The 24,144-nt window shown below is 42.3% G+C and overlaps 1 protein-coding gene across 1 annotated transcript in view; it reads left to right on the top strand.

Annotated features, from left to right (window-relative positions):
- Positions 1-24,144, top strand: part of TFCP2 (transcription factor CP2) — a 71,865-nt gene that overhangs the window by 35,953 nt on the left and 11,768 nt on the right. The window contains exons 3-10 of the mRNA XM_083169442.1: positions 2,367-2,443; positions 5,095-5,200; positions 6,503-6,609; positions 8,176-8,328; positions 12,268-12,378; positions 14,984-15,072; positions 21,244-21,319; positions 23,220-23,313. Coding sequence (XP_083025568.1) covers positions 2,367-2,443; positions 5,095-5,200; positions 6,503-6,609; positions 8,176-8,328; positions 12,268-12,378; positions 14,984-15,072; positions 21,244-21,319; positions 23,220-23,313 — 813 coding nt within the window. The remainder of the gene's footprint in view (positions 1-2,366; positions 2,444-5,094; positions 5,201-6,502; positions 6,610-8,175; positions 8,329-12,267; positions 12,379-14,983; positions 15,073-21,243; positions 21,320-23,219; positions 23,314-24,144) is intronic.

The following is a 24,144-nucleotide window of genomic DNA, read 5'->3' as shown; positions in this document are numbered from 1 at the left end:
TCTAGGCCAAGTAAGTGTGATATTCATGTGTGTGCGCTCTGCATCTAAAACCATTTACCCAGACTACACCATGAGTGAGTTTTTATAGTCCAGGCACATACAGATGTGGACAGACTTGTCGGTACTCTTCTATGAAGAAGTCATTTATAGGTTTCTTTGAAAAATGTGAAACTGTTAAAAGTAATTGGCATTGTTCCATATTTAATAGAAACCAGGCTTTTTGCAAATGTCTTTTCATGTAACAGAATATGTTCAATAAACAAATAAAAATGGGATGGAAACAAATTAAGGGATTATTAACCTAATATTTTGTAGGACAACCTTCAGAGGCAATCACTGCACCGTACCACTCAATGGGGCAGATGTATTAAGCCTGGCGAAGAGATAATCTGGAGATAAAGTGGAAGGAGAATGCACCAGCCAATCAGCTCCCAACTGTCATATTTCATATAGAGTTGATTGGCTGGTGCGTTATCTCCTTTCACTTTATCTCCAGATTATCTCTTCACCAGGCTTAATACATATGCCCCACTGTCTCTTGTGTACCTGTACACAGGTAGCCAGGCCCACTCTTCCTGAGTAAGCTACTCCAGATGTCTCTGATATGATGGGTGCCTTCTCCAGGCTGCATGTTTCAGCTATTTACATAGATGTCTCATGGGATTCAAATCAGGACTGATTTGTTCTTGTCCAATCTTTGGTGCTTTTAGCTATGTCTTGTGTGTTATGGGTCATTTATCCTACTGGAGGACCCACTTCCTGTGAATGAGACAGCTTTCTGACACTGGGCAGTATGTTTCACTCCAGTATACTTTAATAGGCATGAATCCATTGTGTGCTGCACAGATTCACTATCCTATTTAACCTGGGTTTGATTTCTCTCTTTTGGCCAAGTCCAGGAAGGTTACCTATGGCCCCATGGACTTTAAACTTCTTCATTATATTTGCAACTATAGTCACAGGAACATCAAGCTGCATAGAGAAGGTCTTGCAACCTGTCTATAATTTTCTTTCTGAACTCCTCGGACAACTCTCTCTCTCCTTTGCTTTCTCTGTTCCATGTGCAGTGCACACAATGGGGTCAATTCAATACGGTGCACAGTAAGTAGCGGCAGGTGGAAGTTCAGAGCTATTTTAATCATTGCGCTGCTCGTTTAAACAAAGCTGATACTCATGGGTGTTAGTCACCAGTACCGGCATTTTCCGACTTAAGTTCCCCACGGCATGACTGTTTCTAGGGTTTAAAACTGAATCGCTGCCCTACTTTGGTTGGAGTTCTGCTTGCACCCCAGGATGGGTGCAAGCAGAAGACCACTAGTCTGTTATCGACACACTGAGTAGACTGGTTGCGGAAGCCAACTCAGTGCTATTCACTGCGCACTGTATTGAATCAACCCCAATGATAACAATACAGTTACGTTTCTCTATTTAAATAGGCTGCATGACCAGATTGAAGACGTTATGCTAATTACTGGCAATTGTTAGCTTTTCTTAAAGGTACAAACAAATCTGTTCAGGCCATTTTAGAATATTTGTAGGAAATACTATATAATCAAAGGCTAATGCTGGGGGGAATTCAAGTGTTTAGCCTGCCAGCGGTCACTAGATGGCGCATGACATAATTCAATTTAATGTCAGCGCGCACAGCTGCCAGCATTCACAATTTCAATTATGTTTAGTCATTTTGATGGGCAGGTTACGAGTGAGCTATTATCTTTTTCATAGTTTTGATGCTTGTCTGGCATACCAAATGCTGCAGGTATACATGAAACTATAGATTGTAAGCTTGCGAGCAGGGCCCTCCTACATTTTGACTGTCTGTAAATACCCTGTTTTGTTGTATCACTGTCTGCCATTGTAAAGCGCAACGGAATATGCTGCGCTATATAAGAAACTGATAATAATAATAATAATAACTAACTTCTAATCCCTTTTGTTGAGTAATACAGCATTGTTTTAATGAGTGTTAAGGGTACCAACACATTTGTCCATCTCTGTATATACTCATATATACAGCTTTCAGACTGGTTTGTAGGAACCTTAAAAATTAGAGGCCTGTGTTGCAGCATGCCTCTAACAAAGCTCTAAAAGAACTGTGTGTGTGTGTGTGTTTGTGTGTGTGTGTATATATATATTGCAACCCCTTGTGTGATTGGTCAGTGTGTTCTGAAATCCTTGACGCCTTTCTCTCATGTCCCTTAACTCATTTAAATATGCAAAACAAGTCAAACTTTTGTGTTCTATGCTGAACTGTCCTAGTTACACATTATTGGATGATTTCACAGAATCTGAAGGTCCAATAAGATTTGGCATTGTTAATATGAATAGTCAAAACTATTTCTGATTTATTTTTATTTTTTTTACAGGTCAGTCCTATGAAATTAGGATGCTGGACAACAGAAAACTTGGGGAGTTGCCAGAACTTAATGGCAAATTAGTTAAGGTAAATTTTGTTGTTATTTTTAAAAACTACACACAAATGCCTAATTGCTTAAAGAAGAACAGAACCAAATGCCATTGTAGTTTCTATGCCAAGCGCTTAGAACAGGGCTGGGCAATTGCGGCCCTCCAGATGTTGAGGAACTACACATCCCAGGATGCTTTGCATTAGTTTTGCTATGTGGCCATGCTGAAACTGATGCAAGGCATGCTGGGATGTGTAGTTCCTCAACATCTGGAGGGCTGCAATTGCTCAGCCCTGGCTTAGAAGAAAAATAATGCAGAGGCGGGAAATAATTGGTTTTTCCACTTAAGAAAAGATGCATTGGCGCTACCGTTTTTCGTGGTATCCGAATGATGGGTAGTGTTGCCAAAGGCTTGCACACATCGTAGTCAACATTTAAATCTTTTCCGTACCTTACCATCTACCTTGCCCGAAGTGTGGCGAGTGAAGCAGCACGTGGGTTATTGGGTATATGTAGCTTAACATGGTAAAGTGCACCTAAAAAAACTGCTGCTGACGCATATGCCATGAAATAGCTCAGATAATCTGCAGCTTAATACCCCACAAGACAAAACCTTTTGTGACAAATATTGTAGTATGCAGATCACATTACCCGGCTGGTTCTCTGCTGGGCCATTTGGTCTCCCGGCCCTATGTGCACAATCACATAAAATATTGTCATTAGGGTGCAATTCCAGAATTTCAATTTCCGCATAGATTTTATTAAGGGCATCTATAGGCCTGTAGTAGGGATAATGTCCATTAGACCACATATATTTATATTGATTAGTTGATTTCTGTTATGAAGATGATTTAGCTGAAATGGCCCTCCTTTCTATGGATTATTGCATCACAGAGCTTTGACAGAAGGTTATCGGAGATGTGTCTATACTTTTCCAATCCAATGACCCTGTATCCCAAATGCATAATCCCTGCTTGTATGAGAGATATGTGTCTGCAGATATATATGTAGTCTGGATTCAATCCCCTGCATATGCTGCTTAAAGAAGAGTATTCCAATGCGTTAGTATCTTCTCAGTTATTGCTCTGTAGTTGAAGGACTTTGTTTTGAAGATGCCAAGTTGAGGGGCTTGAGCCAATGTGGGATAAGAAACCGAGGCAACCGATGGGAGCACGTTAGCTATGTCATACAGTGTTAAATTGTCAGAAAAGAATGAAGAGTGAGCTGCGGAGTGTGGATTTTCTTGTGTGCCCTTGGTTTTTTTTTTTTTACTTTGGGGAACTGCAATGTATAGTGTTTTGTTGAGCATCCTGATAAGAATGTGGAAGTTATCATTCCCCCATTACTGAAGCAGAATGGTGGATATATGAAAACAGTGTGTGATGGCATGAAAGAGCACAGCATGAATGAGATTGCAGGAAGTAGAAAGCTGTGCAGCAGAGCGATGAAGAAAAGACTGCGTTATCTGTACTATACACTATGTGGAACATGCAGTCAAAACAAAAGTTGATTTTGTCGGTATAACCTGGAGTGCAATTTCTGGTTCATAGGAGGCTTCTGGGTAACTCAGGACAGGTACCTAAGGGAAGCAATTAAGTCTTTCCATATGATGGAAGGGGTCAAAAAAATGGGAATGGTTACACAAAAGCAGCCTGGAAACTGTAAGCAAAGTTAAAGAAGGCGCTCTACAGGTAGACCAGCAACACAGAGGGATCCAAAGCTGCAGTAATGAGGCACTTCAGTTTGATCAGTGCAGGATCTCTGCGAAGGCTCCCTGGCTGTATGTCGCAGGTGCCGGTTTTGCCAAACAGCTCAGCTCTTAAGAGATGCTGGGGTAGCAGCAAGCTGCACTGTGCAGAAGCGGTAGGCGGGTGGACAGGTATGCTCACAGGACTCACAGCATGGGGGTCAGTGGAAAAGCACCATGGAAGATTGTGACCAGCAGAAGGTATGGAATGGGCAGGTCTCAAACCTGATCAAACAAACCATTACAACAGAGCCCACCCATTGCAATGCCAGACATGCTATGAGGGTGAATGAAGTTTTAAATGTTGGGCATTATAGCTGCCAAGCACTCGGTGCTAGTCTCAAACACATCCAGCTGCAAATGGGGTCTATCCCACACCATCACTTCCTCCCTTTTGATCAATGCGTAATGTTCTGTGCTAGGTGGTAGACTAGAGAAAATATCCCCTCATATGAGCAGTCCATAAAGGTGTTTAATCTTCAGGGTTTTTTACATTTATGTGCAAAATTTGCACAGAATCATAGCAAATTAACATCTATTATATTTTATATGGCTAGCACAGTGACCACCATGTGCTGTTGTTCTCAAATAAGCCATATTGCCTGGTTACCTTGTACATTATGATCTCCAAATAATGTGTCCCATATATGTGGAAACCTATTTGCAATGGGGAATATTTATTTTTGTGTCCTATTCTTTGTTGAATGCAGACCATTATTTTTCGGAGGATTGTTGTTATGGTTTTATTTTTGTTGGTTCTAATGTTATAAATAGAGATAACCAGGAAAGATTTGTAAAGCAGCCAGTCTACAATAGTGGATGTATATAGTGATCTACTTCAGCTGGTACTTTAATGTTCTTGGATGTTTCTGAGATTGTGTACCTAGTCTCCTTTTACTTGTACCGTGTGCCTTCATTCACTTCTCTTGTTTCTTTTTGCAGAGCATCTTCCGAGTAGTGTTTCATGATCGTCGCCTTCAGTACACTGAGCACCAGCAGCTGGAAGGCTGGAGGTGGAACAGGCCCGGGGACAGAATACTTGACATTGGTAAAAAAGAGTAATTGTGTTGAAAGAATGGAATTTTGGGTACTTGTGCAGTATCACGGCTCCCACGATGCCCATCGTATGCAAAAAAATCGCATCGCATGCGATCGCATACTATTTTGCACTGAAAAGCATCCAAATGCATTGGAATTAGTATTAAACATGCTCAATGGCCCCCAACTGGCATTTTTAGGCTGTACCACCCCCACTATCAACGCGAAACCGAAGCGTGGCGAGCGCAGCGAGGGTACGCGTCCTACGACCTTTTCATACCCCCACTATCCACGTCGGCGTGGAGATGAGAATAGAAAGTGTGGCGAGCGGACGAGGATACCTTCACAGGTGTCCGCGTCCCCTCACGGGCTTCACAGGTGTCCGTGGGGCTCGCTGCACTCGCCACGCTTCGGGCTCGGTGGCTCGCTGCGCTCGCCACACTTTCTATTCTCAGCTCCACGCCGACGTGGATAGTGGGGGTATGAAAAGGTCGTAGGACGCATACCGCCGCCCCTTGCGGACTCGCTGCGCTCGCCACGCTTCGGGTTCGCGTTGATAGTGGGGGTGGTACAGCCTCAAAAATGCCAGTTGGGGGCCATTAAACATGTTTAATACTAATTCCAATGCATTTGGATGCTTTTCAGTGCAAAATCGTATGCGATCGCATACGATTTTGTCAAAAACGGCCAAATGTATATATGGCATGCGATGGGAGCCGTGATACTCCACAAGTACCGAATTTTGTAAATGTGGCAAATAGATCAATGATATATCATTGTGAGTGCATTGTAGGTTGCCTATGTCCCGTTTTCAGCCCCACTATAATCGCTGGTCGCAGGAGCTTGCTCCTGCGACCAGCTGATTACCTCTGCGGCTTCCCCCGGCAGAGGTTTCTTTTAGTCAGCGACCATCTCTGGTCGCTGATGAAAAGGAGAGATTAAGCAATATATTGCTCAGCAATACATCTCCCCCGTGTGTAGGCACCTTAACATTCATACCGCTGTTTGACCTTTTCAAACTTTGTTAGATCCTTCCTGCAAGCCATTTCATTAGCAAATTAACTAATTAGTGCTTTATACCTTCCTGATCACATCTGCTGCAGAAGCGCGCCATGTCACCTGCGTGGTTGTGTCCAATCACTTTTGTCTAAAATGGAGAAAAGTATTGCTTTACTGAGGCATATCTCTTTTTTCAGAACAATAGTAGTTACAACAAACTTGTATAATTTATTTGTAATACTGTGCTGACCTGTCCAGACAGATGCATATTTTACTCTAAAGGCTCTTAATACTGATATTATTGTTTTTATAGATATCCCTATGTCTGTGGGTATTATTGATCCTCGAGCAAATCCAACACAGCTTAACACTGTTGAATTTCTCTGGGATCCTGCAAAGAGGACATCTGTGTTTATTCAAGTAAGGCGCTAGATGTTACACAATATGTTTTCACGGTTCCCACTTCTTATAGGTGACAGTGGGCAGCATTCCACGTCACATATTGCAGTTCATAGACCGCATTGGTTCACCTCACAAAAATCTTTCATTGTGTCAGAATTTGCTTTGACCCATTGCATGTTACTTACGTCCTTGCATTATTGCTCCCATGTAGCCACAGAAACAGGTTGTCATCCATTAATATCTTTGATCAACACTCCAAGATTTTGGGGAGTATTTAATCCCAGCCAAATGTCGTGGCCAGATGAAAGATCGGCAACAATTCACTGATTAATATTTAGTCACAGGTGGTTTAGCCATTTTAGTTGCTGCCATTTTTTTTTATTGTGATTTGGGATGGGTAAAAATCTGCTAAAATATATGAATTTGCGGCAGTTTTGCCAATCCATGCGGAAAATCAGCACTGGGATTGAACAGGACTAGTCGAATTTGCCCAAAAATTTAAATCTGTTAATGTATAGGAGCATATGAAATGTGTTTCCAAACACTGGAAAGTGGACACAAATTGTCATTCAGGCAAATTAGTTAAGTCAGATGGCCAGTTTATCTGAATGTTACCAAATGTGCATACCAGTGCATTATCTCAAGAACTAGCGTCCATTAAAAAAAAAAAAATAATAATAATTAATTCAGAAACGCCAAAGTTGAATACATTGGTATGTCGGTTTTTGTTTTTATTAAAACCATTTAATCAAAAATATGTAGAAGCAGAATGTGGACCATAAAAATATGGATACTAATTTAGATTCTATTGTATGTTTTTCTAAAAAAAAAAAAAAATTCACCTGTCACAATAACTTTAGTGGGTGAACGCGAGCCTTCATTCCTAATGCATTGCAGAATATCATGATCTACGGCAGCGGTGGGGAACCTTTTTTTTGTGCCAAGGGCCGTTTGTATGGGGAAAAAATTCTTTGGGGCCATATGTAAAAATTTCTCTTACAAATTGTCCTGCTGTAGCCGCCCCATGCTCCGTCTGCCACGGAATAGGACTGACAGTCTCCGGCTGCTGTTGATTAAGATGAATCTCTCGAACTACGGACCTATCGTGAGAATTGCCCTGTACTTCACTCACGGCAAAGTGGGTGGGAGGGCCACTCAGACCGGCTACGGGGGCCTCATACTGTCCCCGGGCCTGAGGTTCCCCACTTCTGATCTACGGTGTTATAGAATAGACCCTAGATAAGATAAACTCTATAAGCCAGTTTATCGTCGAATACAATTTCCGTATACAACACTCTTTCCAAAACATAAACAGATCAGCCATCTCTATATAAGTATATTGCGGTTGTGTAACAATTTCCCCATTATCCCTTGTTACTTAGTGCATGATATGTAATAGGGATTCACCATGGTTTGCAGCAGCAAAGACAAATAAGTGTCTCCATCCTTCTGCAGACCTTGTCATAACCTGTGAGTGAGGTTTTGTCAGATGCGAAGTTGGTTCTTATATTCTCATATCCCTGAGTATTGCATGAACCAGAATTGTGTTGGTTTCCTTGACAATGTGGTTCATTCTGTGTTTAGGTCCACTGCATTAGTACAGAATTTACCATGAGGAAGCACGGGGGTGAGAAAGGTGTACCCTTCCGAATCCAAATAGATACTTTCAAGGAGAACGAGAATGGAGAGTATACAGAGCACTTGCACTCAGCCAGCTGTCAAATCAAAGTCTTCAAGGTATGGAAATGTTCCTCCGCCTACAAGAAACGGCTACAGTGTCCATTTTCTTTAGTTGTTGTGTGTTTTTTTTTTTAAAGTAATTATTATGTCTGTTTTACAGAACTTGTTTGTACACCACACGCAACCATTCTGTTTTGTACCATGACGGCACCATTGTATTTTGCCGATTGCTCTTTTAGGGGTAGATTTATTAAGCTCGGTGAAGCGATAAAGTGTCTGGTCTTTATCACCGGCCAATCGGCTCCTACCTGTCATTTTTCAAACCAAGCCTGTAACTTCACAATTAGGAGCCGAATGGCCGGTGATAAAGTACCAGCCACATTATCACTTCAGCGAGCTTAATAAATCTGCCCATTAATTCCTTATTATTCAATTTCCTATCTCAATACCTAGTTTTTCGGTTTGAAAAATGTTTATTAAGATTCTCATGGTATTTGGATTTTGCTTTGCCAGCCATATGAAAGGTTGCCGTTAATCAAATGAAAGTACATTTCTATAACTTTCATCCCATAAGCAGAATCTTTTCTCCTGAAGATAAAATCAGAATAAACTCTACAAGTGACACGTTAAATGCCCCTATTCTCTTTAGAATTAACAAATCTTCAAATCGAAAAGCAATGAAAAAGTGACATAAACAAATTAAATAATAATTTTTAGGTTGTTGCATTTTTTGGTAATGCCATTTTGCAGCAGATACCCAGAAGGAGAAGATTTCAGACCGGTAGAATTTCCTGTAATGCAGACAGAGGATCCTTCACCTCTGATCACACTTATTGGCTCTGATAATGTTGTGCCTTGTCAGTAGCTCATTCTAGGAACACTCCTCTACAAGGCTACAACTGGTTTGACTGCTAATCTGATGCAAAGATTATTTTCATGCCAGACCTGAGCTTTTTGCCTCGGGCAGTTTTCCTTCATTTAAATATAAATGACAGTTCTCCCGTCCTGAACATTCAACCAGTGCTGGCTGCAGTACATTGGCTTCTGTCCACCAAATATTTGGAAAAAAGAAAAGGCACTGTACAGTAATCTGGAACAAGAGCTACTGCCCGCACCCACCTACCTGCAGTTCTGTTCTTTGTTTTCTCTGCAATGGTTTTTTTCCCCTGTTGACATTAAATTAAAATGGGAAAGGGTTAATTGTGCTGCATTGCCATGACCTTGCGTGCGACTGTCTATAGAAAGCAGAGAACCCGGGACAGTTGCCAGTGTTATTAAGCAATGTTTTGTTAGCCTTGTCTTTTTTTTCATTCATTTCTTAGTATCCGAGATCTGCCCATCCCATGTCACCTTAATTGTATGACACGTGTGAGATTTTGCCAACTCAGCAAGGCTGTGGGTTCGTGTATGCGGCTGATTTTTTTTTTTTGGGCCTATCTGTCAGAAATCTGCCAATCAGCAAAAACATCCTTGTAGTGTGTTGTCACCTTTTTAGGCTTACTGCACGAGGCAACCCATAGATTAACCAACATTTGTAGGTTTAGGGTGAGGGGGAAATTGTGTAATAATTGAATAGATGTGGGTGGTGAACACAGGGCTGCATCCGCATGGAAACTACAACCGCTAATTGAATCGGTCCCTCTGTTTTTAGTCATGCTGTTTTATGGGCATTTGCTTAGAGAGGTGAACGCTTCCTATTATGTGATATTTGTAATAAATTGTAAATACTAATGTGTTTTCCATCACCAGAACCAAAATTGTAGCGACGGGTGTATTTTTTTATTTATTATTTAATTAGATGCCCACAGGGGCTGTACAATTGCATTTTATTTTGTGGTAGTAATTCTGATACTGCATGGTTAAAAGTAATAGATGTAACCAAAAAGTAGGATCAGAATTAATTGGATCATTATCCAGCATGTTATAGTTGAAATAATCAGGCTTGATTATGCTGTATGGCCAGATCTCACACTTCAAGTGTAGGTCCAAACTTGACTGGTTATTTTGCTCATTTCTAATTTATTAATGTTTACTTTAACCCCTTCAGTGGTGGGGGTTTTGTTTTAGGGAGCGCTCCCCACTGGGTGAGTTTTTTCTGGGGAGCGCTCCCTAAAAAATAACCCTATTGTACTTGATAATATTGGGAACAAAAGTAGTAATATGAAAAAGAATGGGTAGTTACAGACAGAGCTTGTAGTCTATAGGGAAGTAGGCATTGATACAGTAGGACAGGGATGGGGAACCTTCGACCCCTCAGCTGTTGTTGAAATACATATCCCAGCATGCCCTGCAACCGTTTTAGCATGGCAAATTGCAAAACTGTAGCAGGGCATCCTGGGATGTGTAGTTCAACAACAGCTGGAGGGCCGAAGTTTCCCCATCCCTGCGCTACATACGGCATATTGATCCAGGCAGATATTAGTCCGGATGCGGCACTCCAACATATGCTGACACTTCTATGACATTTCATGTGGGCACTCACACAGTATCAAATACAGGAGAGTGCCGGGCTACAGTGAGAGATACATAATATATAACCTAAATCAGGGGTTCTCAAACTCTGTCCTCAGGAACCCACACAGTTCACGTTTTATAGGTCACCCAGCAGGTGCACTCATTACTCATTGACACATTTTAAAAGATCCACAGGTGGAGCTAATTATTTCACTTGTGCTTCTGTGCGGAAAACTGCGAAACATGCAACGAGTGGGGTCCTGAGGACCGACTTTGAGAACGAGAGAATATATAGTAAGGCACTGCAGAACACTTGTGGTGCCCTATAAATAATTTAGTGCCAGCATTTTATAAATTCTAAGCATCCATGTGGGGCCAGACTAACAAAAGTAGTAAATCTGTTTTGGAGTCTGAGTTCATTTGTTATCCTCAGGGCAAAAGCCACTGCAGGATACTTTGTCTGTTCAACCAGAGCGATCAGTTCATGAGCACGCTCAGTGTGCGTCTTAAATGTAGGAATACTAAGATTTTCCTTTTCCTGAAGACTCCAATGACCTTGTGTGAAGGACAATGTTAGCAGTTACCTAAGGAATTTATTAAGCTCCAGGATTTATTCATTTTAATTGTGTGTTCATTTAACTGCTTTGGAGAGCTTTACATTGTTTTGACGGTGATCCAGCTTATTGATTTTTAAACCATCTAAAATTCTTTGCAGATTCTTAGGCCTTGGTTCCCTTAAGAAAAAGATATAAAAGTATTTCCGCCTTTCTAAAACTGGTTCACAACCACAGTCCTTAAACACAGGTGACCAGTACGCTCCTAACTGTCATGTCAGACTGTGTTCGAAAAGTGACAGGAGTTGATTGGTACTTTACCATCCAAGGCTTGATAAATAGACCCTTTAGTACCTCAGTCATGTTAATTTAACCATCTGTACTCATGCATGGTTATCACTCAGGGCAGTATTCAATGCCACCGGCAAGGGGTTTGTGCAGAGAGGATGGATGGTTTTGGGCGAGGATTTCCAAAAACCAGCCATCCTCTCCATCAAACCCCCTCGCCAGCCGCTCGCTGTCCTGGGGAAATCCTCGGTATCAGAGGACGGCGAGGTCCTCCACAAATGCGGCTAGGCCACCTCATTTTGGGGCGAGCCCGCAATTTTGATGGCTACACTAGCCATTTCCATGGGGGCAGTTATATACGGACGGAGAGCTATTGGCACTGCTCGCTGTCATAGCTCGCCTTAAGGGCATTGAGTATACCCCAATATACCAACTGTTATTGTGCTTTGAAGACCAAGGTTGGGATTTACTGTTCTAAAACATCTGCATTGTGCCCCTTGTTGTACTATTAATACTACACAGGAGTCCTATTTAATTACTTCTGTAGTTTGGAACGGAGACATATAGGAATGATATTGTACAGTGTAGGATCTTGGCACCGGAAATTACTTCTGGTTTAACTCCGAAATAGGCACATGTTTAATAGGAGCATTTGTTTTATTGTCATATAATGCTTTTTCTGTATCTAATAAACGTGTAGCCAAAAGGAGCAGACCGAAAGCAGAAAACTGACCGAGAAAAGATGGAGAAGCGAACGCCACTAGAGAAGGAGAAATATCAACCTTCCTATGAGACCACAATACTCACAGAGGTAAATGTGTCTGTAATCCAGCCCTGATTTATTGCTGCTATCGCACCCTAAATTGTTTATTTTGTATTTGAATAGTTTTTTTGAGATTCTAAAGTTGTATGTCCTGCTGACTTCTGTCATCCACCTACACCTTCCCCTGCCTACTATACCCAGAGTTTAATTGCCTTTGTTTTTACTCATGCAGTAATGCAAACAACCCCCCTAGATACTGTAGTGTTATCCCATTCTTTGTAGATCTTCAGATACGCTTCCCATATTTTGAATGCTTTATATTTTAGAATAACCTGAAGGGTCTTTTATTTTTAAGTCTGGATAAAATTGCATTTTGATGGGAATCCATAGCTTTTGCTGAGTTTTCCTTCAAAAATTACCATTTATTTTTCAGATATCAATGGTCTCTTTAGGCTGGATTATTGAAATTACAAGCCTGTAGTTCATCGTTTTTAATTTAATTCCCTTGCTATATCTCCATATACACATCCTGTGAGACTTCCACTTTATATACTGCCTAGGCAGATCAGCAAATACTACTTTGCTGCACAGGGGTAAACAAGCTGACGACAGTAGCAGCAATGAAACATCCACCCTTTAAACTTTGCTGTACAAATTAATTGGGACAAAGTAAGGTTTTGTTTTACAAGAGAGGCTTAATAGAAAGCACACATCAGTTTAAAGGCTGTCCATTATGTTTGCTGTCTGGTGACCTCAATAAAGTTATTGTTTCAAGAATTCTTTAAACCCCACAGGAAAACGGTCACTGAAACAGAAGGGGGAATTAAGACCCAAAAGTACAGACCTCCCCAAATGAAAAACAATTGATTAGAAAAAGCAGTATTTGACCAGATAAAAAAAACACAAGCATTTGCATATAAGCAAATTAAGCATCGGAAAATGTTCCTCTGTGACTTCCCAAGCTGCATCTGAAAAAGGCACTAACTAAAGCATGCAAGGGAACTGTCAGGACTGCCATGGAGGGCTTCAAAGAAATGAAATAATAAAACACAATTTACTTTACATTTTTTATAGGCTGTGGCAGCTCTGATTTATGTTATGTAACGAAGTAATGAAATGCAGGGATTTAGGTCAAAATATCAGTTATTCACACATCAATATATGCATTAAAAGCGAATTACTGACCAGTTGCTTGAAGGGTCTGTGTGAAACAGAATGACCCGGCAATGCCGGGAGACTGTATGATATGGTTGCAGTCCTGTAACCAGTGTATGCAGTTATTCTTCCTACTCCTTCACTGGTTCTCCATGCTGGAGGCCTAAATTATTATCTTGCAGCCAGACTCATAGCGAGTCTGTGTTTTTAGAGCTTGTGGTTTGGTGTTAAGATGGGAGCTCTCTGGTGGTGGTTTCACCCCCATAGTGCCAAAGTCCAATATTGCCCCTATTCAACCATCCTGATTTTAAACCTGGATGTAATGCAGCTATGTTTTGCCTCTGGATAGCTCACAGATGTAGGCTGTTCAATGATCTTTCCTGTGTTCAGATGATTCCCTCTATCACACATGTGCAGGAAGAAACATTTTCCATCCCACACAAGAACTGTTGGAAATACTTACAATTTAAACATAACTGACAGGCCCCTTACTACCTGTTAATTGGTGACCTTAGGGGGCAGTGGTATGAAGGTCATGTAATCACCCTGTATGCCTCGGATCTGAGGGACCCATATGAATTGGCCTGGAAGTTGGACCTGGGGTAAAGTCTATATGACAGACTAGGAGGACATACACACTAATGTAGCAGCTAGCACCATAAGTGTTTGTAACACGGAGACCCCTATAAGCTATTCTGTAGTTATTCTCTCCCTTCCGATTGGAACAAAATTAACTTAGACATTTCTGCCTGTTGCTGAAGATGTGATGTAGCGGTAGGAACATATTTGCACACTTGGCAGTTGCCTGGTACCTTGGTTCCTTTTTAGGATGAGGTTAATTCTCTAATTATCAGTGTCCTGGGCCCACCATAGTCCTGAATACTTCATTTAACTATTAAGCGTCCCATGTAGCCTGCCATCTACACAGAATAAGGCACCTCATATTGGCTGCCACTGGTCAAACTGAAGGGAAATGTCACCATGCACATTTCCCATCTCTGCAGTGTTAATGTTATGTAACTTATATATGGTTTTGTATATTTATGATTTTCTTCAGATGTCAAGCGATGCATGTTGTTCTTTGATGGTATAGCTTCATCATTTTTCTGTGTAATGTAACTCAATGTATATGTCTGATACCGGTTTGTATCGCACTTGCGGTTACATATTCAATTGACCTCTTGTGTATTGTCTGTCGTCCTGCTAACAAGCATCTTTGTCTGATATTAGAGAACCTTATGTAAAACAAGCTACTTCGGCTAATGCTTGTCATATTTATGAATTTAAAATGTTTAAAAACTTGTTCGATTTTTTTTTTTTTTATAAAAATGAAACCCAATAAAAACTATACCGCGTCCCAACTGATTATCTCAGCACTAGTTTTAAAATTTGTGAGTATTTGTTTAGGATTATATAACCGTACAATAAGTCATGTCTACTAGTGTAACATAATCATGGGTGTGACTTTCTGATAAATAAAACCTTTTGTCATTTACAGTGCTCACCATGGCCAGAGATAACCTATGTTACAAATGCGCCCTCTCCTGGATTTAACACCTCACACACTAGTTTTACAATTGGGGAAGGGTAAGTTGTCTCCTCTTTATCGCCGTCAAATTATTGATTTGATTTTATTGGCACTGGTAATGTAGCATACAATATTTAGTAGAAACATAAGAAGCCAAGTTACAGAAAAGTGTTATTCTAATTTTACGGTGAAATACAGTCTCCCACACAAGAAATTAGTCTGGATGACCGTAGCAACTGAAAGCCTATATATTGCAGAACTTAATGATATATGGCGTTATCCATTTGTTGCCTGTCTACTTATTTGAACCAGTGTTTCTCCTCCTATTTATTCTTGAAGTACTCTTGCTAAATTGTTAGTATTAAGATGCACACATCACAGCTGCATAGTATAACAGCGTGCCTAGTACCGTGGGACCAGTACATAGTATAGTTATCCATCATAGCAGTCCTTGCATATTATACTGTGACTGCTCCTATTGTGCAGCTACTAGGGAAAAGATCATTTGCTACCCTTAATGTAATTAAGAGTATTGGGGGTATACTCCGTTAAAGTCTGATCCATTTTGACATGCATTTGTCGGAATGCATACGACAATACCTATTCAATTGTGCAGCCGTTGTATTAGGCTGCTACTGCTCACGCCAGGACCCAGTAAGTAGCAACAGCATGGTGCTGGGTGAGCAGCTGCACCACCACTGCTGCTGCTCACCTGGCACCAACCTTCCCCGCCTAATCTCCTCAATCCGATTTGATGGATTTGTTTTTAAGTCAAATTGAGGTTTTTGGAAACGGGCCAAAACCTGTAGAATTTGTCCCCATTTCCGACAAAAGCACACAGATTGGCTGCTATTCCGACAAAATATAAAATAGGTTGAATCATGGATTAAACTAAAAAAGCCGACAAACTGCAGTTTCCGGCTCTAAGTGAATAGACCCCTTAGTATCAGACTTTTTAGCTCAGATACTCTTATATATGTTAAGGACCTTTTGGGGGACCAGCTTAAAATAAGTTTGGGAGGGAATAATATGCAAAAAAAACACTTAGGGACAGATTCAATTAGCTGTGGTGTTTATTGATCAGAGCTATTCAATTATTAGGAATTTTCCCCATGCAGCTAAAGCTGCTAACCCATTCATTAAAGGGGTCAATTTACTAAGATGGGCGTTGTATTTATTCACATGGGATGTTGTTATCGGCAACCAAACAGATACTATCGATTATCTTCTAGAAGGTGCTAAATAAATAAGTAGATTCTGATTGGTTGCCCATAGAAACATCCCAGGTGAAATAGAACTACCTCGTGTGCAATATTTGCCTCCTGCAGAGAAGAGATTTCTTTATGATGTACTCAACTTGGCATGAAAACAAAAATATATCAGTCCGCAGAATATCTTACAAGTCACCTTTTTATTTTAGCCTGGATTGTTGCTCCATCCTCATAGTTTTAATCTAGTGGTTTTGTTTTTCCAATTATGTAACTGCATCCTTTCAAATAACTACACAGAATCTGGCAGTTCTTACTATTACTGTCCAATGTCTTTGATGTAGAGGCTGTGTTTACTACGGGCTACTAAATAGTGGAGGTGCAGGATTACACGCTTTAGCATGGTAAAAACAGAAATAATATGCACATAATGACCAAAATAGATAGTCTTAGTGCACTGTGCTATGCTTGGCATAGGTCAGGTACAAAATTAATCCTTGGCAAGCATGCTGTGATAAAGATGTACTTTGTGTGCTATGCAGCAGCGGAATGCACAAGATGAGAAATACTTATGTATTTGTGCACAGTGGCAAAAAATGCATAGGTCAATCACACGCTACCAACTGTCCAGCAGCACAGCCTGATGCCTACTAAAATGTCAGGGCTCTCTGTCCTGTGAACACCATATATGGTGACTACCACCATAAGAACTGTACACCTACAACATAATACTCAATGCTTTAAATCAGGGAATCCCAACCATCTTCCTCAAGAAACACTAGCAATCCAGGTTTTTAAGGATAGCCATAGTTCAACACAGATAACTTAATAAGTATCTGTTTTGATTGAACTATCGGCGCTTAAGGATGCATATCTGGAAAACTTGAACTGTTAGTAAGCTTTGAGGACAGAGGATGGGAACCACTGCTGTACATGTTCACTCACCTGGTGGCACAGCTCTCTTAGTGCGATTTGGACACTTTTCACCCGATTCCGACGGATTGGGCAGAGAAATCGAGTGAAAAGTGCCCAAATCACTTGTTTGATAACAAATCCTATGTATGGTCCCATGCCGATCTGTCGGAGATCAGACCTTCTGCATGTCTAACCTCCCACTCGGACAGTCCCCGGCAGTGGTAAATGGGTTTGCATACGATATATCGAATTTGATCCTGCTGTCTGGGAAGCTCCTGGTGGTTCCCGTGGCTTCAGGTGTAACTTCTCTTTTCAGAGAGCCTTTACCCGCTATGCTACCAGTAAATCAAATTACCTACAAGATGTGTTAAAGGCCACATTTTTCTAACTCTATACATTGTATAAACATTTATGTTTACGCTTTCTCCTTCATCCACTAGGTGTCACTGGAGTAAAAGTGGGGAATAGAAGGGCAACTACAGGGAGCATGGGCACTTTAAATTTAAATGAGTGTGGCCAACTCCTCCCCTTCTACTTCCCCTCCTAGACAGTCTTAGAATGTGCGGGGGTACGCTTGCAGTTACCCATTCCCAGATTTTCATTAACATTCTGTTGTCCTAACAGAATTGTTTCTCATACATGCTTTCATTTGCTTTGTATATACCACCTTCTTGAGGAACACCGGATAACTGTGTTTACAAACCTTTCATCGCCCCTGGTCCATTTCTCCAAACAAGCTTCCTGACATAGGGGTTGAGTGGTGACCCTGTTCTGTGGACTTGGCTGAAGAAGGGTGGTTGCGCCTTGGGACTTATTTTTTTTCTGTTTGTGTAGGTCTTAGAATGTGCCCTCTGGGAGCTGGTCACACTCTGGCTTGCTCCACAGCATAATGTAATAGATAGAAAATTTGTACAGAGGACAGACAGGCAGGGTCTTGCCGCTGCCTGTCTGCAAGGTGGGAGCTGCTGGGGGGAACCCGGCTGCAGCTGCGTGTGGCTCACGACCTGGTCCCCCTCTGCAGAGACCACAGTCTCCGGAGTAGACGGCTGCCACCGCATGCGGTATGCATCCCATCCTCCCTCAGCCCTACCGCCTCCGGCCAGCAAGGCATCATAAAAAAAAAAGAAGAAAAAAGTAGAAACACCCCCGGCTGTTGACCCTTTGGTCACACATCTGTCAAAAGACAGTCCTGCCGGTAGCAGGGGCTACATCTCTCCAAGTCGCCTTGGACCGCAAGCTAGAACTCACCCTTAAGTCCGTTTATACAGCGGCTGGGGTTTGGGCTTCTCAGATGGTTACGCATCTTAAACAAGGAGCTGACGTAGAGGTTCTTTTGCAGTATATTCCCATATGGCCGCCCCATCAGGCATTCCTACGGTTGCGGTCCGCAGCTAGCATTGGCAGTTTCAGGCCTTACCATTTGGCCTCTCCTCTGTTCACCGCGTCTTCACCAAGGTCATAGCGGTGATGATGGAGATACTGCGTATGACTGTAATGCCGTATCTCGACAACCTTCTGTTGAACGCTCGGTCCAGGGAGGCCTTGCTGATGAACATAGCTCTGACACAGAGCTCTCTCATCCAACACTGGTGGATTCTGAATTTCCAGAAATCCCTGCTCCAGCTCTCACAATGGCTACAGTTTCTGGGAATGATCTTGTATACGGCCTTGCTACGAGTCTTCTTGCCGGACGACAAGATACAGTCCCTTCAGTCCTTAATCCGCCTGGTGCTTCTTACCTGGCAGGTGTCAGTGCATTTATGCACCAGTCAGATGGGGAAAAATGGTTGCCACCTTCGAGGCGATCAAATACGGTTGGCTCCGGTTGAGACCGTTCCAATGTTGCAACACAGGGTGAGGTTGTCTGTGCAGGCGTGACACTCTCTCCTGTGGTGGCTGAACTCCAGCAACCTCAGGGAAGGGAGGAGATTCGGCATCTGGAATTGGGTACTTCTGACCACAGATGCCAGCCTTCGTGGTTGGGGAGCAGTCACCCTGAATTGCCAGTTCCAGGGGCATTGGACCTGACCAATGACGATCAATGTGCTGGAGCTCAGAGCAGGGTATTATTCTCTGCTGCAGGCTCATCATCTCCTTCAGGGTCAACCCATCAGGATACAGTCTGACAACTCCACGGCAGTTGCGTGTCCATGAAGGAGGCGAGTCGAATACTCATCTGGGCTCAAGCGCTGGCCATCTCCGCAATCTTCATACCCAGCGTGGACAATTTGGAGGCCGACTTCCTAAGTCGGGAGAATGGTGTTTCAACACCTGATTCGCCGGTAAGGTTGTCCTCAAGCGGACCTCATGGCGTCTCGCCACAATTACCTGTTGTACTTCGCTCGGATGAAGGATCTAGAGGCAGTAGGAGTGGATACTCTGGTGGTGCCTTGGCCGTTCCACTTTGTTTACATCTTCCCTCCTTTCCCACTGTTACCTCGGGTGCTACAGAGGATCCGGAGGGAGAAGGTCACGGTCCTCCTGAAAGCTCCGGATTGAATAAGCAGGTCGTGGTACACCAGCCTCACGTCTCTGCTTATCAACGAACCATGGCCCCTGCCCCTTCAAGAGGATCTGCTCGGTCAAGGACCTTTTGTCTTTCCAGACTTGGGCCGTCTTCATTTGACAGCGTTGCTGTTGAAAGGTCCATCTTGAGGCACGCAGGAATTCAAAGGGCTGTTATCCCTACCATGATGAAGGCCAGAAAAGATGCTGCCTCCAAGCATTATCACCGCATCTGGCGGGCTTATGTGTCTTGGTGTGAGGGATGTGGAGTTTCCACAACCCTTTTTAAGAAAGCGAGACTTCTCCTCTTTTTGCAGGCCGGTTCAGCTTCAGGGTTACGTCTGGGTACCCTGAAAGTTCAAGTCTCGGCATTATCAATCTTTTTTCAAAGAAGATTGGTTCTCATGCTGGAGGTACATACTTTTTTCCAGGGGGTGTTGCGGCTGCAACCACCGTTCTGCCCTCCTACGGAATTTGAGCAGTTAGAGGAGGTGGATCTCCAGTACCTCACGTGGAAACCGGTCCTCCTCCTGGCCTTGGCATCGGCTAGGAGGGTCTCAGACCTTGGGGCTCTCTCGTGTTGCCCACCATTTTTGGTGTTCCATGACGACAGAGTGGAGCTCCGTACTAGCCTCTCCTTTTTGGCAAAGGTAGTATCTGCTTTCCACATCAATCAGCCGATTGTGGTGCCGGCTTTTAGGGAGGATACTCCTGAAGCAAGGACTCTTGACGTTGTCTATGTATCTATGTGGCAAGGACGACTTCCTTGAGGAAGTCTGATGCTTGCTTTGTCACGTATGATCTGGTCAGGTGTGGCTGGCAGGCCTCCAAGCAGACGTTGTCTAGGTGGATTCGTCTAACCATCTGCCAGGCTTATGTCGCTAAAGCTTGATGTCCTCCGGTGTCCATTCCGGCGCATTCTACGCGCTCGGTGAGACCCTCTTTGGCGTCTGTAGAGCTGCCACTTGGTCAGGTCGTCAGACCTTTGTCTGGTTCTACCGGTTTGACACTTTTGCGGCTCCAGATTCTCAGTTTGGACGCTCGGTGTTAAGGGGGTCTCAGAGCTGTCCCACCAATGTTGGGAGCTCTGGGACATCCCCACTGTTACTCAGTGACTCCTAGTGGATGAAGGAGAAACAGGTATTTTTTACTTACCGTAAATCCTTTTCTCCGAGTCCACAGGTGTCACTGGACGCCCGCATCGGTGCTGTTCTTTACTCAAAAGACCCGACCTGAAACTTTTGAAGTTTATTCCTGCAAGGTTTAGGTTCTGTTCATGTTTGTTGGAACTTACTGGTATGTGTATGTTGCTCAGTGTTTCTCACTGATATTTTCACTTTTCAATCTATAAATGTTTTTTTGGCATTGTGTGATGTTTAACCTCCTCTTGGAAGTGTTTCTTTCCTCCAGCTCCCTTTGGGCACATTCTTATGACTGCCTAGGAGGGGAAGTAGAAGGGGAGGAGTTGGCCACACATTTAAATTTAAAGTGCTCATGCTCACTGTAGTAGCCTTTCTAGTCCCCACTGTTACTCCAGTGACGCCTGTGGACTTGGAGAAAAGGATTTACGGTAAGTACAAAATCCCTGTTATTTCATTGCAGCAATGGTTCTCCAAATCATCAGCCTGAACCCCCCTCACCCATCGTGGATGTAAGTGCAACATTGACGCCCGTTCAGGTACTTTTAATACACTTTCACTATTTAAGCCTATTTTTGAGATGAACCAATTTGCTTTGACAGCCACATTTGCATATTTAAGCTCTGGAGATGAAATGTGCATGATTAGGCATCCTATTGCACTACACCTTTTAATACTAATTACAAGCATATCATTTTGGTGCTTGTAGTTCAGCAAGGGAGCCATAGTTTGCCTAAATCTATTACAAAGCCATCTGTCAACACCTGATCAGACAGAATAAACGCATACAACACGTTTTTCCCATCTGTCTTTTTTTAGTTGTTGTGGGGAAGGAGGGCGGGTTTCTCTAAAATGTTTTTGAGGGATCTGTACATTATACTAGCTATTAGATCACAATAATTGTATGCCTGTATACAGTGGTCTGGGCATGGTGTTCATACCAGGATTCCTATCCTGATCCATGTGATGAGTGGTTTAGGTGCAGTCCTCATGGAAAAAGATAAAGGATGACCCTAACATTTAGTGGTGCTCCTGTGCCTTTTTTCATAGGAAGGATGAGCAGTAGGGTATTTGTAATGTGTGTAGCTTGTAGATGGGGGTGGTGTTGGTTTTTGTTTCCTTAATCCCTAATGCAAAGTCATACCAGCAGCATTTTTGCTTTATATCAAGAGTTTCCGATTCTCAAAGATCAAAAACCAGTGTATGTGCCCCAACGCAGTGCATGTGGAATGTCCCTCTGAGAGCCCATGGCCAAACCGGTCATTTTACCTAATATTTATCTATCTTTCTCATGATATGAACATATGAAACTTTTGGGTAAATGGGATGAACTAGAACCAGTTTTCTCCATTTCCATACTTGGAACAAATTTGGATTTGCTACAGAAATGAAGCCCTTTTTCCGCTTTAATAATCTAACCGGTTACGGTATATTAGGTCGACAGTCAAGGTTGACATGCATTGGGTCAGCATGGTCAAATCACAATCAAATAGTTGACATGGGAAAAGGTCAATAAACTTTTTCGGGTGTCTGTCGACATAGGCACCGTGTCTGTGTTCCGCGTCCCCTCACATGGCTCTCTGCTCCCGGCACACTATTATAGTCTCTACACCCACTTGGGTGGTAAAGTATGAACAAAGTCAGTTTAAAAAGAGAAATCACTTGTCAACTCTTTTCCATGTCAAGCTTTCAGTTGTGTCAACCTAATGCATGTCGACCGATGACCAGATGCCAATCTAACCCTAGAAATCTTCAAATGCTACATTACTTCAAATGAAGTAGAGCATTAAATGTTACATATTCTCAGTGACCTTCAAACTTCACAGACAGACTTGGAGGTAGGAGGGCCCTGCTGCAAGGTTACAATCTATAGGGATATAGGAGGGAAACACAAGGACAGGCACCAGTAATAGCATAGCAGTCCCACCAAGTTACAATATATTGGTCACTATGGCAGTGATGGGCCACAGGAGGCACATGGATTCTTACTGCTTCCTGTTTATAATGTAGTCAGATTTGTTAGTTGCATCTTGTAATGTTTTACTTGCATTAAAAAAAATATATATAGATAGATAGATATTCACATTAAGTGTTAGGTGTCCCTTTCGTTGATTCACATTATTTTTGCCTCTTACTGGTTAGAGAACCGCTCATGGTCACGTCATCTATCTCACTATTTACAGGTTGAGGGACTAGACAGATTGCTCTTGGTTACATGCACTGTTTTAGGGCATATTCCATTGGTTTGTTCAACCTTGTGTTACATTATAAGTAATTTCACACTAAATTGTGCAGGATGAAAGAGTAAAGGGGTGATGGTACACTAAAGTACCTCAGTCTTCTAGAAGAGGAAATGCCCTTCTCAGTGAGAAACTGATTTTGCTACCTAATGTACAGAATGGAGTTTTGTGGAGCTCTCTTTATGCATTTCTCTTGTAGAACCTCTTGCCTACATCAACCCCTCAGGAGGCACAACAGTGGCTACATAGAAATAGATTTGCTGCATTCTCGCGGCTATTCACAAATTTCTCAGGTAATTCCCTAGGAGAAAAACTGTTAATGCAGTGCTGTTTCACGTTCCCTCAACCTGCAACCTACCTTCTCTCCCTCCCTAGCTCCAAACACTTGTGTATTCTTCTCTCCACATGGGTGCAATACAGCTGGGCTGTGCTAGAAAATATTGTGTTTTGGGCAGTCGTACACATTTCTACCATAATAGTCATAGCGCTAAACAGCAAGAGGTCGCTCCTGTTAGCCAATCCGCAGCAGCGAGCTCTGATTGGACCTTTGTAATAACGTCACGTTCCGTATGCTGTTATGTGCAAGGGTTATATATAATTAAAGATTTTATTTCTCCTAAAGCTTAGTGGTGTATATTTCACCAAAACAATTTTATGCTTTAACAAAATTAATTATAGGTGTTCCACCTTTTTCATATCTTTAATTCTTTTATACGTGCCCCATGCACTCTACTATAACCTTTACTACTACTACTACTACAGTAAATAGTATTTGTACTTTCTAGCTTTTCCTGTGCTTTTTACCTTTCTAGTTCTATCACTGAGCAGACTGGGCATGGAATGATAGACGGCAATAAACTGAAACACCCAGAGGGAAGGTTTCTGTCTCATCCAGTAGCAATAATATGGGGAACTTTCCTTGATATAGATGTATGGATAGAGATACTTGAAGAAAGATAGGCAAGAGATTGCCGTAAATATGTCATGTACATGGCCATCTATTCTTCATGTACAAAATATTATTTTATTTTAATAAGAGCACCAGGGAGAGAAGATCCTGTCTGGGTAATATTACTGGACATTGCTTATATACCATACTATAGTTACACCATATATAGAACAGT

Source organism: Crinia signifera, chromosome 2 (genome assembly GCF_055691185.1).
Source record: "Crinia signifera chromosome 2, ASM5569118v1, whole genome shotgun sequence".
Taxonomy (NCBI): Eukaryota; Metazoa; Chordata; class Amphibia; order Anura; family Myobatrachidae; genus Crinia; species Crinia signifera.
The sequence above is the reverse complement of the archived record's forward strand: the minus strand, read 5'-3'. Positions and strand labels throughout refer to the sequence as shown.